The sequence below is a fragment of the Megalops cyprinoides genome, chromosome 23 (assembly GCF_013368585.1).
Source record: "Megalops cyprinoides isolate fMegCyp1 chromosome 23, fMegCyp1.pri, whole genome shotgun sequence".
Taxonomy (NCBI): domain Eukaryota; kingdom Metazoa; phylum Chordata; class Actinopteri; order Elopiformes; family Megalopidae; genus Megalops; species Megalops cyprinoides.
Window position 1 is genome coordinate 6,638,449 of NC_050605.1, and position 15,713 is coordinate 6,654,161.

A 15,713-nucleotide genomic window follows, 5' to 3' on the forward strand; every position below is an offset into this window, starting at 1 on the left:
ACATGTTCATGATGAGATCAAGTCACTTCAATAGACAGTAAGGCCAAACAACAGACCATCCATTCACAGTGAAGAGATTAATACCACACAGCTTCCTAAAGGTCTCGGATCTGACCCGGCTGTGAAACCTGGTCTGTGGTTCTGACTGCAGAATGTCAGCCTTGGTTATGAACACAGCAGGATATTACAGGCCTGATGGTTGCTATTAAGGGAGAGTTGCAACAATTCCCTTCCCTATTTGATTGACACCAACAAACAATGTGGCTGTCAGGTGCTCTAACTTCAACAGGTCCACAGGCAAACTTCCAGCAAGATTTCAGATCGAAAGGCTATAAATATGTGACCATGTCTGGTCAAGCTGCTCTACATTACATTACATTCTTGTCATTTCTCAGGTCCTCTTGCCCAGAGCGACTGACACAGGTTACAATTTTTACATGCCATCTATTTATGCAGCTGCATATTTACTAAGGCACTTCTGGGTTAAGGACTTTGCCCAAAGGTACAGCAGCAGTGCCCCAGTGCAGAATCGAACCAGTAACCTTTTGGTTACAGGCTGTGCTCCTTTCCACTACACCACACTGCTGCCCTAGCTGAGGAGAGGACAGAGACAGAGGAACATTCAGACTTTCCCTGCACGTCTGCACAGTCTATCTCTTCCCAAAAAACACTCGCAGCACCACCTTTCTACAGCCAATGAGCTTCTGCTTCAGACCTGTGAACACCCCAGCAGCTTTGATTGGCCAACAAGTGTAACCGCAGTTAGCAAACAGAAGTTAACCTTTGTGTTTTTGTGTAACTGTTTACACCTTGCTTCCACTAATGGAGGTGTCTGTAATGCATTTACAGCAATCATTCCCCAGGTCGTGCATGGCCTGGTGTGTTCCAAGAGCACGAAACGATGGTTCTTCTTGAGGTCGTATCCAGCCAAGCGCACCAGAGAACCAGAGCTGCTCTGTCCTCTCCCAACCAGTTGTCTGATTCTATGTTCCACACTTATTCACTGGTCCCATCGGTACTGTTGGCTGACACTGGCCTCAAAGTCAGGAGCACCCCTCACACCAGCTTACATTTTTATGTACAATAGACCCCATATTGTCTGGTTTTCCAGTTTGCCAAACATGGATAATTGTGTTTGAGACACGCGCTGCACCAACTGCAGTTTTTGGGAGTTCTCGGGAGAGGTGTGTGTGCTTTTGTTTGTGTGGGGGTGCGAGTGTGGGTGGGTGTGGGTGTGAAGGAGTGTATTGCTCATTGCTCTTTGCAGGAAAAACATATTCTGCACCTTTGTTGATCTAATTAAATCCTACACATAATTATCACTACTTCTCTCTGAAGAATGAATTATGCCTGACTGCATGGAGACTAATGAACTTACAGGACACCATCTGCTCAAAGGAGAGGAATAGTTCTACTTTTCTAAATTCAACAAGCAAGTCTCTAACAGAAAATATATCAGTGTTATTTTAGGGCAAACAAAGCCAGCTGATGGAATAATTAATAAGTAATGACAATATGACATTATGTTCTGCAAGACTATTTATATCAATTGTTTATGGATTGCGACATTTATGCTTACAATGTATTATATAACACTTCATATATTACACAGTATATGTTGTGTAAGTAAACGATGCAGGGCGTGAGCAATTTCATGACTATTCTCAGATTGTTTTGACGTCGTGTATGACGTTGAGGTTTGGTTTAAGTCACTATCATAAACAATTAGACTATTTTTATAAATAATTTTCACACGGCTGAAGAAATGTACGCACTCCATCGTATGAATCGAGGTCTTTTGGCACGAAACGTAATATTGCATTGTACAATACTCCTGATAATGTTTAATCTGTAAGCGGTTTAGCTCACTGAGGCGCGCGGCTCTTGTCCTATATTCATCATGGCGAGTGTTGCAGCAGCGCCTGCATCAGATACGAGCGCTCCATCTCTTAAGGTAAATCTATTCCTGTCACAAAATCGGTCGCTGCGTCCACCAGTTTTATATTACAGCGCGTTTCTGTCTATACATTAAATTACCAATGCCGGTCAAGTCGTAACTGGTTCTTAAAGCTGGACGATCACGTGTACGGCTTAGAATAATCTATTTAGCTGCGGACGTTACAATACGCTGATTGTAAAATAATAATAAAAAACTAAATTTCATTGAGTTCGTTACGTAGTTACACTGTAGGCCACACATATTTGGTTATTGATGACACTTGCTTGACGACACATATGTGTAATGTTATGCGCACGTCACAGAACACGTATGTGCCGGCATCAGTGTGAACTAATAGCACGGTATCACAGAAACAGAGGCAAATTAGAACGGCCTGTAGACACGACATGATGCACGATTTCAAAATTTGGGAGCCAGGCGGCTTGAAATAAATGACGATGTCTTTGCCTGTGTACAGACTGAATTGTCAGGCTTTGGGCAGAACGATGTCCGGACACAACAGTCGGACATCTCGAGCAGGTCCTTATGTAATTGCACATATACTCATCTCTCAATGATGTCATTCATTTCGCACTAAAACGAACAGCGCTTCTAACCGTAATCTTGTGAACATATATTGTCCGTATGGGCGATGTAAGAATACATGCAGTCTCAGTTTGGTCACTTAGTCACTGCTAACCATGACACAGTTTACAGTACCGATAGACTATTTTTATATGGGTCGGTTATGGACCGCTCTCGAATTGTGCGCGTGTAGCAGAGCTGAAGTGATTAGCTCGTGTGAGCCCTGCGTAAAACAACGCAGCAAGATACCATCCGTAACACGCACGTTTCTGTGCCTGCGTGGCGGTGTAAATCTGGCAGAAAATATTCTTAAGAGGTTTCTGGTAAAGACTGGGGCCCCTTTCTGTGTGTAAGTATGTGCATATATGTCTGCATGTATTTGCATGTGTGTGAGTTTATGTGCATGTACAGTTACAGTTTTAAAAGTTGATTTTGGATGTTTTATCAGGCTTCTGCCAAGGATTGCGCCACCAATGGCATGGCAGAGTGGGATGTCAGCTTCAAGGTAACACCATTTCAGTTCTACTTGTAACTTCCCCAATACTGTAAGAATCATAGGTCCATGCTATTCAGACATCTGTCTTTTTCAGTTCTTTGTGTTTCACATCTCAAGCTAATGGTATTACATTTAACCCCTCTGCATGCTAATGTCAGTCAGACAAATCAACCTTCAAACTGCATGGGTGCATGACAGTTGTCTTGAAGTGCAGATCATGTAAAGCACTGCCATTTGGACACAATGAGAGCTCCTGATCATACAGCCCTTGGGTTCTTAGAAAGGAATGAGCATAGATATTTCAGACCTGAAAGACCCTCTGTAACATTGCCCCACAACAGAATATCTGTATGTATGTATGTACATGTGGAGCTGGTCAACAGAGTAACTGGTAAATTAGCTGTCAGTGTAAAATATGTGAGACTGTATTATGTGTTTCTGAGTATGTCTATAACTACATTATGATACACTATAATGACTACATTATAGTGTGTGTGTGTGTGTGTGCATGTGTTTAAGTACTTGCCTTGAGGCTGGGGTCCAGGAGCAGCATTTTAATGGTTCACAGGCGCGTCCTGCTGCCAGAAAATCAAGGGGTGTCCTGTCAATCAAACCATCCAGAGGCAGGGCAGAGGCAGAGCCTTATCCTCGAAAAAAATACAACCCCCCCTCCCCCTCCCCTTCGATCGTCTCAGGTCCCCCTCCGTCCTCTCATCCAATCAATTCCAATATCCTGAACTCAGTGGGACAGCGATTTCCCCCCACAGATCCCTCTGCTTGGCTGTGGGGAGAAAGATGGCTGCCGGCGGTGATGCATGGTTAACTGTTCGGGGAGCTGAGTGTGTGGTCCTGTGTGGTGAGTGTGCAGCCAGGGGGCTGGATCAGGGCCCATGAGGAGAATCCACTTTCCTAGATCATAGTAAGCCCTGCCAGTCAGGATCAGGACCTGACTGGAGCTGTGCTCTCTCCTGGGACTCAGGTGATTATTAGCCGAGAGCACTGCTGTACGGATCACACCGTCACACACCCACAGTCTCTATTGCCTGCATTACCAAGCCCGGTACTGTCCAGCTGGCCTTATCACACACTAATAATCTCTGCAGTGCAAGCTGCATTAAACACATACTGCTGGACAACCTGCCATACCACACCCTGATAATCATTGCTATGCAGCCTGCATTGTCACATAAGGAGTCCCTGTTATCCATCCTGACACACACACACACACACACAAACACATACACACACACACACACACACACACACACACACATACACACACACACAAACACATACACACACACACGCACACACACACATACACACACACACACACACACACATACACACACACACACTCACTGTCTCATCTGCACACTTGTAATCCAAAATCAGATATCCGGCTATCCAGCTATCTATTACTTCCATAGTGGAATTGTTGTACAGTGATTTGCTCAGTTCAGAAAAGTGATTACAAACATTTTAATTGCAATGTTATTTAGTGACTTCAAGTAATTGCCTTTATAATTGGTTTAAAACTGGTTCATTAGTGTTTGGACCCTGCTGAGTTTTTCTTGACTTGGATTTCAAACCTTCCTCTACAAGTATCTCAAGTGAAATTTTCTGCCCAAATTTTGATGTTCTTTATAATTTCTCCATTGACATAGATTTAATTGGGTTAAATTTAATTTGACATGACCTACCTCATCATATTTGCTGCCTGCAATCAGTCATTATTAGGTAAGGGAACACAAATACTAGTATTACCATGTTTCTTCAGGAAAGTCAACAGCTGTTTTATATAAGACATGTATTCAAATGTCAAAAGCATCTAGAAGTCAAACCTTAGCGTAAGAGAGAATTTAACATCACACCACATCACGTGTTTGTAGTTCAAATCCAAACTGGATGGGTCTGGAGCAACTTATTCGTGGGGTGGGATGGGGTGATGTAACGGGATAGGGGACACTCCAACAGGCTGATGGATATGCTGTCCCTGTCTAGACCGATAGCTTTACTGGAGTGCATGTCGGTGGCAAGCTTGTGCTTTCCACTAAGGATCACAGCATTTAAGCACTGTTTATTTATAGTGCAGGCGCTACTAATTGCATGGTGGTTACGATACAGGGCCCACTGGCTCAGGGCACAGCCCACGATGGCTTTCTCTCATGGCCTCGAGTGGAACTCTGGCCTCTTTCCAGGAGGTGATTCTGTCACTCACTGTGCATGTAGATTTATGTAAATCATAATTCTTGAATACCCAGCACAGAAATACCAACCCTGGCAAGTCTACAGCAGTAATATTGAGCATTATATTTTAGAAGATACACAGGACACAGAAAAAAATACCACTCTTTCTCTGCCAACCAGAATGTATCGAAGGCACTTCTTTTTAAATTCTGAAATCAAAAAGCCCTTATCATAATTGCAGTCTTTACTACAAAAAAAGGTAAAAAGTCATGGGTGGATGCAAGATTTCTGAGGGTTACGATAGCAGGTCACTGTCGTGTGCGCAGGAAGAGTGTTGTGAAACAGCGTTGAAGGGCAGTGCTGTGAGGGAGGGGTGTGACACACTGTGAAAAAGCCAGAGAAAAACAACGGATCAAAAGTCCCGTCAGCCCTGTGCACTTCACCTGTTCTCAGTAATCTGAGATTATGCAGTTCCACGAGCTGGAGAATCTGTGACTGTCTCTAATCCCAGCCCCTGAGAGCGGCCAGCTGACTCGCTGCTATTGCAGGCATGTGGGAGCTTGTCCCAGGGCTTACACTGTTTGGTCTGGTAATTTGATGCCTGCAGCTTTGAGAGCTAAGAGCGCCCCCTTCCTGTAGCTTTTACACTGTAACCAACCCTTGCCTTCATCTGAAAGCTTTGAGCACCCCCTATCTGTGACTGTCATTCTGCGAGCACCCTTTTTCCTTTAAGATTTGAGTGCCCCCTATTTGTGACTATCATACTGTGGGAATCCTTTGCCTTTAACTAAAACTTTTAGTGCCCACTATTTGTACCTGAAATTTCTGATGTAAGTGGGTGTGTTTGTGCATGTGTGTGTGTCTGTGTGGGCATGTACATGTGTGTGCATATGTCTTTACTGTCTTCTCTTCCCTCAGGCAGCTGATACAGTCATTGAGCTTGCTGTGGACCGAAAGGCCAAGCCCGATCTGACCAACCTGGCATTTGGGACAGTCTTCACTGATCACATGCTGACCATTGAGTGGACCAGCGCTGAAGGCTGGCAGAAACCTCACATCTGCCCCTTCCGCAACCTGTCCATCCACCCAGCATGCTCTGCCCTGCACTACGCTGTGGAGGTGAGAATACTTACACAGGTTAGTCTGCCTGAGCATACCTGTACAGGTGAGTCAATCTACAGTAAGGACATGTCTACAGGTGAGTTTTCTGTAGACTACCTCTAGGGGTGATGCAGTGTAAAAATACCTCCGTAGCTGAGACTGTCAGAGAATATTTGGAGAGGTTAGTCAGTCTGAGAGTATGTTTACTCTTAGACTGGCTGAGGATACATGTACGAGTGATGCTACCTGAAAGTACCTGTACAGGTAAGACTGCCTAAAACCCTTTTCACTCCAACATAACATGTCACAAGAAGACATGACAAATGACTTGTTCATCTGTTCCTCTGTGCTATGGTCTGTAGAAGTCTTCACGGATTCAGCACACTTGGTCAGTGTTGGCAGTGATTTAGGGTGATGTACCTTGGAAACTTGCTAACAAACTGTGATAAAACATGACCTTGATACCTTACCAGCTCCATAACAAAGCACCTGCAAGTCCTCAATAACCAATTAAAAGAAAGGAGTATGAGACTTTTGAACTCATATCCATCAATAAAAAAATGATCACCACAACTCCTGCAATTCGTTAATTTTTTTCCACCTGTGAGAGGAAATGTTATTAATGGTGGACTTTCGTACCCCAATAAAGGGAGGGCATATTGGCTGAGGTGTGGTCAGAGCTGCATCATATCATCAAACTGATATTAGAATGGATACCCTGAAGTAACTGCTGTCATAGAGACTGTAGAAAGACTTGGGACAGAGGGAAATCCGTATTGTTTGACTTCATGGCGGCGTTATCACACAGTCTAACTGGCAATATAAACCACAGGTTTACTGCCTTGATTTTACATTCTAAGTCAGTGCTCTGTACACTGCTGTCTAGAAGCAGATGAGAGGAGTGTTTGATAAAACCGAGGCAATTTGCTTAACTGCACATTTTGTAGTACAGTACATTAGTGTACAAGCAGTAAGTGCCCTTAGCTATTATCCTACCACAGTTGTTACTAGTTGCATTCATGTATTCCCCGAATTTGTTAAAAAAATGTGTGCGTGTATAAATTACATTTTCAACTGAAGATGCAAAAGGCAAATTGTTTGACTTTATTTGACTGTGACTCAAAGACAAACAGTGTTTCAGTTTGACCTTGGCCATACCTTGTTTACTTGTTTATTTTATATCTGCTTCCTCCATGCATCAGCATCAAATCAGTCTGAAGACATGGAATATCACATTAGAACTTAGAATGTCACTCTCAGCTTGGAAACTGGTGTGTCCATTCAGTGGCTTGATTGTTGCTTTCTAGTTGATGTTCTGGGAGTTCTGTTGGGGGTAGTGCATTCTAAAGGAATTGATCATACATTCTTTTCCAAATTGGCCAATATTGACCCTTTTCTGTTCCACGGGAGACATTGGTCAGTGTACTAGTTTCTACCTAAGCATTAGTGTACAGGTGAGTTTTCTAGAGTCTACCTGTATAGCTGATCTTGTCCTAGTGTGTTTATACAGGTAAGCTTCAGTATACGAGTGAGTCTGCCTTAGTCTACCTGTACAGGTGAGCGTACCTGTCTACTTTTACCTATTAGTCTATTTGAATGTATGTGCAGAACTGCAGATATAGAATATACCTTATTTTGTCAGGTTACAAGGTGGTTCCCAATTTTAGTGCTGACTACTTGTGGTTGAAACTGGTTGTGCTCATTGCACTAATTGTTAGTAATGTATCAGTGGCTCGCGATTGTTAGTAAACCACACCCCCTGCTTCCACAACCTGCTCATTTACCTGGCTTGTTCCAGCTTGCCTATAGCGTACAGGTAAGCCTGTGCACTCTGGCCTGCTGTTTAATATCTTATGCTAGGGCCGACTGTGTGATCTTATCCAGGGTTACAGTGACTTTATTGAAGAGATGGAAAGAGTTGTGGAGCAGTGAAAGCAGGATTGGTGTGTTGGTGTTGTGGTGTCTGTCAGACTTAATATTGTAAGGACAGCCATGAAGTGATCAAGAGGACCTAAGTGGTGTTACCCAGTAGCAATTATTAACGTTAGCTGCAGTGATCCCAGTATATGCACGGCCGGGGCCTCCTCCCACACCACTCGCTGTAGTGAAGCTCTTCTGTTTCACTCCTGGGGTCTCTGCACAACCTGTCTGAATGTATGGAGGAGTAATGGTCTCGTCTTACTGCTCTGGTTTCCCCGCAGCTGTTTGAGGGCATGAAGGCGTACCGGGGTGCCAACGGCGTGGTGCGTCTCTTCAGGCCGATGCTCAACATGAAGCGGATGCTGAAGTCAGCTGAGCGAGGCAGCCTTCCTGTGAGACCTCTGTGCTGTCTGTCTCTGTGTGATCCTGTTACTCACAGCTATACACTTCAGCTGCATCTCACCTAATTACTCGCAGCCCTGCTTTTTAATTGCTCTCACCATATGACTTGCTGCCCTGCTCTTTAACTTCTCTGACCACATTACAGCCTCACACATTAGTGCTCACTCGTAAGTGTTAAGCATGTAGGGATGTCACATATCTGCACTGAAATACATGCAGTGATTCTAGACTTTAAGAAAGAATGCATATATTTTTGTATTGCTCCTTTCCCTGTCTCTCTGTCCCTTTCTCTCCCTCTCTCATTTTCTCTTCCCCTCTGTCCTTCTTGCTCTCTGTCTCATTGTGCTCTACCGATCTTTCTCCCTTTCGCTCTCTCCCTTTCTCCTCACTCTCTCTTTCTCCTCACTCTTTCTCCTCCTGTCCTCTTCCTCCTTCCTTTCTCTTTCTCTCTTAATCAAATTAAAATACTCTATTGGCATGACTGTTTCAATAATAACAGTATTGCCAAATCAATCATCTCATAACAAGTATAAACAGATCAATAATGTCAAACAGGCAAACAATCAACAACAAGAAAGGCCATTAAAAAATACAACAGTAATGCTAACAACAGTGAGCTTGACAGCATGTAAATTGGTCAGACACTGTCCCTCCCATTATGACATGCTGACCCAAATTGTGCAACCAGAATTTCTGTTCATCCCTCTCCTGAAAGGATGAACAACTTATCTATACCATCAACTAGTTTAAAATTTGGAACTATTCTAATTAATCTTTCAAAGTGCTGTGTCTTTATATCCTTGAATTTTTCATATTTAAGGCGAAAGTGAATCTCTGTCTCTCTGTCTCTGTCTCTCTTGCAGAGTTTTGATGGGGCAGAGCTGCTGGAATGTATTAGGAAGTTGGTGGAGCTTGAACAGGACTGGGTCCCTCAGTCCGACACTGCCAGCCTCTATATCCGTCCCACCTTCATGGGCACCGAGGTAAGGGAGGGAGGGCCATGGGGCCTTCACAATTTGTAAAGTCCTGCTGTGCCAGTTTTGGTTTGTATTGCCAAAATCCAGAGGTATTAAACAGAAGAAGCAATAGTCACACAATAACATCCAACAGCTAACAACTACTAATCTACAATAAGCCATAAGTGAAGTAAATAAGCCATAAGTGAAGTATGTGCTGAAAGAAAAAACTAAGATAGAATTAAATAAATAAAAAGCATGATCAAATAAAAATGGCATCTTTGAGTTATATGGCATCTAATCATGTCTCTTAGTTAAGTTCAGTTCAATTTAGTGGGCTGCTAGTGGGGCTGTGTCCCTCTCCCAGGATGGCTGTCATTGTTTCTGAGTCAATCATGTAAATACACTGAGGGAAGGCAATATTAATTTTATATAATTATTATATAAGACTCTTATTTGACGGCATTTATTACAGTGCAGAGGGAAGTGTGTTGCTGTTTGGATGTCACCTGTATTACAGCAACCACAGAGTCTGCTTCTGAGCTAGCCAGGTTTGCTTATGTTGGCCTGTCTCTCTCTCTCTCTCTCAGCCCTCGCTGGGTGTGAAGAAGCCCTCCCGTGCCCTGCTCTTTGTCATCCTCAGTCCGGTTGGGTCGTACTTCAGCACTGGTGCTAAGCCTGTTTCCCTGTGGGCCGACCCCAAGTACATCCGGGCCTGGAGAGGAGGAACCGGAGACTGCAAGATGGGAGGGTATTCGGATCATTGCACTCTCTCAGAGAATCAAAAATCAATCAAAAATGACTTCCAATCACAGCAACACTCCTCACTGGGATCGCTTTCAGAGAGATTGTTTTATAGAGCATTCCAGGCACAGAATGTACAACCAATGAGTGAACAGAGATACTCAGTGCTCGAAGGGCATTGGCTGATATATGTGCTGAAGGAAAAAATGTGTGTATGCTAACGAAATGATAAATCATTTTCATTATGGTTCATAGTTCTTCATGCATTCTCAGCATAGCTGGGGGAATTACACTACTACAGAGGGACAGAAGAGAGTCAAACATGATAATCCCACTTGTGCGCATTTTTCAGGAAAATGCCTTTGGGGTCAACGTTATTGACATGCTATTTCCAGGAAGTTTCATATCGAAATGTATTTGGTCATTTAGAGTGGCATGCATTGTTGTGGTGCATTGCATTAACCATATGTCAGTGCCTGTATGCAGTGTTAAATGGGTTGCACTCAGACACATTCTGAATCAAGGCCCCATCATCCTATTGATGCTTCAAAGGTGGAGCAGTGAGGTGTGGAATGATAAAGTGATAGCTGATGATAACTGGAATACAAATGTATTGGATGCTGGAGCATTCACATCCACAAAGACCAAACATTGTGGACATGCTATAATGGACATGATGCAATTGGCTGCTTTGAAGAATCATACAAGTAATACTGAGGTGGTGAGATATTTTAACTGATTGGCTGGTCTCAGTACAGATGCTCTGAACAGCGGTCTGAATTATGTCATGCTAATTTGTACAGGCATACTGGCACTGTTGCTCTATTTGAGTGCTGAGCACTCAATCTTGTATGAGTATTGGATCTTAATAATGGCTTTCCTGTCTTATTCCTTGTCCATAGGACTGGACTATAACAGCACCATATGTTTGCCTTATCTCTGGAGTCATGTAGTCACATTAGGTATCTTACAGTTATGGATTAAAGAGGCATATGGACTCTTATTTTCATACTCTTTGTAGTTTGAGAATCAAGAGCGACAGTCGGATCATGTATACTTGTGTTCTGTCTCTGTTTAGGTATGGAGTTTTGAATGGCAATGAGATCATATATACCAACATTCTCTCCCTGAGACACTGAAGGTATGGGTATTTCCATGGCTTTATGTCTTTAGGAACTACGGGGCCTCGATCTATGCTCAGTCAGAAGCGGTTGAACTCGGGTGTCAGCAGGTTCTTTGGCTGTATGGAGAAGACCATCAGATCACAGAGGTTGGCACCATGAACCTCTTCCTCTACTGGATCAATGAAGATGGAGGTAATGCAACTCAATGTGTATTGGGTTTATTATAATAGGGTAACTAATAAAAGTTATTCCACTAGACTAATAAAGATATATGCTAGGGAGATGTAATGTCACCATCCTGGCAGTTATCTAGTAAAGCATCATTCCTGCTGTACAAACCTGTCCACATGAAGCAATTGTCCTATGGCCAATTGTTCAGTTGTTCTGTAAATGAGGTGTTTTTCCCCCAAGCCACTGTTGGATGGGAAGTTTCTATGCTTAACCCACTCTTTGCCACCGATGGCCCATCTACCAGACTCTGGACTTATGTAGGAAATGGATCTTATTTGTTGGCTTTAATGCGTAAACTTTGCAGCTTTCCAGGAGTATTTCTCAACTGCCTTTCCTGGGATCTGGACCTAGTTTTTCTTTTTTTTGTTATCATTCCCTCAGGAAAATGTATTGTCGAGCCCTTTGTAACCAAAAATGTGAAAATGCAGTGTAAAAAAAATAGTTTAATTGTTAATTGATGGGAGGAGGGTCCAAAGGGTGGAAAACCAGCAGATGCTGAGGGCCCCTGTGGGACTAGACCAGACAGATGTTATATTAGTAGAGTTATCTAAAGTGACACATCCCAAACCCCTTCCCTGCTGTGTTTCAGAGGAGGAGCTGGCGACCCCGCCCCTAGACGGAATAATTCTGCCAGGCATCACACGCCAGAGCATCCTGGAGCTCACCCGCAAATGGGTAAGAGCAGGAGACACACCAGAGACATGGAACATATGCCAAACACCTGCGTTGGGAAGCTGCTCTGTTTATATGCAGATCACTGTGTCTTAGACCAAAAATTATAAGACAGCTTGTCTCAGCAGAAGCTACCTTGCTCTCCCACGGTTGACTACCTGTTTCTCTTGCTTTTTCTTCATTGTGATGGTTTGCTCCTCTCCCCTGGTTGGTGGTGCGATGGTTTGGTCCTCTCCTGCTTTTGTTGTAAGGGGTCATTCCACTCTTTTCTTTGTAGGGGGAGTTTAAAGTGTCTGAGCGCTATCTGACTATGATGGACCTGCGTCGTGCTCTGAAGGAAGACCGTGTTAAGGAGATGTTTGGTTCTGGTACTGCCTGTGTGGTGAGCCCGGTGGGACGGATTCTGTACCAGGGAGAGGTATAATCACATTCTATCCTTATACATACTTTATTCTTGCAAATTCATAAGTGCATTATCTAAACCTGCTCTATAAAGTAGTATTCATTTTATTCAGATCTCATTAATAGCTGTTATGCCCCCCAGGCAAGGTACTTAACGCACAATGGATAACATGTAAGAATTCTAACCTATGTAGGTCGCACTGGATAAGAGCATCTTCTAAGCAGCTTAATATAGATCTGATTTAATGTTTACAGGCACATTGTCCAGTATAACTTTGTAATATCACTCCCTCTTCCAGAATCTACTCATCCCCTGCCTGGGAGAACACCCTCCATTAGCCTCCAGACTGCTGAAGGAACTCACAGATATCCAGGTGAGTTCTCATTCATACCCCACAGCTCTTCACATCTACACATTAAAAAGCTTCATTCGTCATCCCTGTCATCTCACTGTGTCAGATTAATTAGAGACTGTGTCTTTCTGTAGTAGTCTTGTGCTCCTGCTTGACCAATTACAAACTGGGTAACTGGCTCTGTTTCTCTGCATCTTTGATGATGCTTGTTAGAGTTAAAGAGAGGCCAGTGCGGACAGGCACAATGCATGCTGGGTGAATATCACAGAAAGGTCAGGTCAGACAGGCACAATGCATGCTGGGTGCTTATCACACACCAGGTCTGACAGACACAAAGCATGCTGGGTGATTATCATAGAGAGGCCACGTCTAACAGACACAAAGCGTGCTGGGTGATTATCACAGAGAGGCCAGGTCGGACAGGCACAGTGCATGCTGGGTGATTATTCTGATGTCTGAGCTGTTCGGGCAGGCGGTGCACAGATTCCATCTCCCTCTCTCCGCTCCCTGTCAGCCGGACTGCGGAAGGTTAATGCCGGATTAATCGTTACCCTGGGACGGCAGCGAGAGGGGCAGACATCTCTCCCGAAAGCACACATTAAGCACTCTGTAATTACGCAAACCTAATTATTGTCTCAGCTTTTGTGAACTTCAAAGCCAAGACATTGCAAATGAAGCTGGTTGAACAGAGACATGAAAAGCTAATGAACAATAAAATGGATGAAATGGTGTAAAGTGCTGCGCCATGTTAAATCTGTTGACATTTAATTTAGGAGTAAAACAGAGGCGCGCATCGCTCTCCAAGACAGTGTGCAGCGTAAACAATCAGGCGCTGTGAGGCGGAGAGGGGGATGAAGGATGGGTTTACTGCACTACACTTTCATGTTAATTAGAAATCAGGTCCTTTTTTGTTCCTCTTCTCGGGCGGTTATTTATTTCCCCATTCATTCTGTTAAAACAAATTTGCAACATGAGACGTAAATAATTGGATTTGTCTCTATGGTTATCGTGTATCCGGAACATTCTGTTTAGATTTTTTATTTTTTTTTATTTTTTTTGGCTGAGTTTGTAGATTTGCTGGTGGATATTTGTTATTTGTTTGTGTGTTATTCGTAAGCCTTGAGGAATATGGTTTGATTAATAGTTTGAAAGAAGTGACCAAGTTTCCCTGCGCTGTATGTTATTGCGCCACATTAATGAACATGACCCCTTGTGACCCCTGCGTGACCCCTGTGTGACCCCTGCTCTTCTCTGTTTCAGTATGGTCGGACACCCAGTGACTGGACCTATCTGGTGTAGTCTCCGCCAGCACTAAAGAGTCCAGGACAGAGTGGGTGTGTCCCTGTCACCTCATATGTTGTTGAACACTCTCTCATTGCACTAACCTTTTAATGAATTAGCTTTTCCCCTGTACCAGCCTATGTTAATAGGTTTAATGAGCTATTCCAACAGCAATAATTAGAATACAATGTACAGCACATGGTAACAACATGTGAACATGACACTACAGTATTTTGCTTTGGCACTACAATATTATTAGCTTCTTTACCACACACAGGTGACAACACATAGTCACAGCTAATTACATTCACTTAAATTAGCACACTCCTTCACAGCTATTAATACTCACAGATAATTCCCTCTCTCACAGATATGCACATTTTCTCATAGATAAGCACATTTGTAAAGAATTGTATCACTCACAGTAAAGTACACTTACTCTAGGGTAATCTCCCTCACTCACAGATAAGCACATTCTCTTAGAGATAAGCACATTTGTAAAGAATTGTATCACTCACAGTAAAGTACACCTACTCTAGGGTAATCTCCCTCACTTGCAGATAAGCACATTCTCTTAGAGATAAGCACATTTGTTACCACATGTACTGACAGATAATCAGAGAGTAATTTATTTGCATGAAGAGTAACTCTGTTGAGAAATGGCCAGCTTGTGTTTCAATCTGAGGAAGGATGAAATGTGTAACTGAGTCATACAGACTATTTAGTGAAACATAGATGACCATGTGTGAATGTGTGTGTTTGAGTGTGTGCATATTTGTAAGTGTGTGTGTGGATGCTTTCCTTGTGTATGTATATGTGTTTGTGCTCATATATGTATGTGTGCATGTGTGTGCCTGTGTGTGTTGTGTGTATTTGTGCACATATGTGCACATATATGCACATGTGTTTGCAGATATGTGTGTGTGGGAGTGTGTTCATGTGTGTGTGTGCATGAATCTGAATCTGTGCGAATGTACACGTGTACTTGTGCATTCAGGAGTTCTAAAGGAGAGAAATTGCCAATGTCTGCTGTGATTCATCTTGGCCTATTTTAGCACAACCACTCTGAGGTTAGGTAACTCAAAGACACTAAAACAAGACCTTAATTTTATTATAAAAATCAATAATTTTAAAGAAAATCAATCTTGTATGTGCAATACTGTTATACTCGAGATGGTAATCACAATCAGTAGTTAATGGTGAGTTTAAGTACACTATATTTAATGTGTATGTTGAAAGGGAACTGAAATTACACATAAATATGCACATTGTCATAATGATAAGAATATTTTAGTAGAGATTAATTGTGTTGTATGC

At 42.9% G+C, this 15,713-nt stretch overlaps 1 protein-coding gene across 1 annotated transcript; it reads left to right on the forward strand.

Annotated features, from left to right (window-relative positions):
- Positions 1–1,720: 1,720 nt before the first annotated feature.
- On the forward strand, positions 1,721–15,058 carry bcat1 (branched chain amino-acid transaminase 1, cytosolic). The gene is made up of 11 exons (XM_036517950.1): positions 1,721–1,954; positions 2,973–3,029; positions 6,129–6,329; positions 8,513–8,623; positions 9,497–9,616; positions 10,180–10,340; positions 11,507–11,649; positions 12,278–12,363; positions 12,638–12,778; positions 13,062–13,136; positions 14,376–15,058. Exons 1-11 carry the CDS (start codon positions 1,901–1,903, stop codon positions 14,412–14,414), a joined length of 1,188 nt encoding a protein of 395 aa, XP_036373843.1. The 5' UTR covers positions 1,721–1,900; the 3' UTR covers positions 14,415–15,058.
- The last annotated feature ends 655 nt before the right edge of the window (positions 15,059–15,713 follow it).

Bases quoted from the DNA above. Each gene is read 5' to 3' on its own strand.
- bcat1 (XM_036517950.1), top strand. From the start codon at position 1,901: ATGGCGAGTGTTGCAGCAGCGCCTGCATCAGATACGAGCGCTCCATCT. The intron at 9,617-10,179 runs GTAAGGGAGGGA...TCTCTCTCTCAG, and splicing joins CCACCTTCATGGGCACCGAG to CCCTCGCTGGGTGTGAAGAA. The intron at 12,779-13,061 runs GTATAATCACAT...TCCCTCTTCCAG, and splicing joins GGATTCTGTACCAGGGAGAG to AATCTACTCATCCCCTGCCT.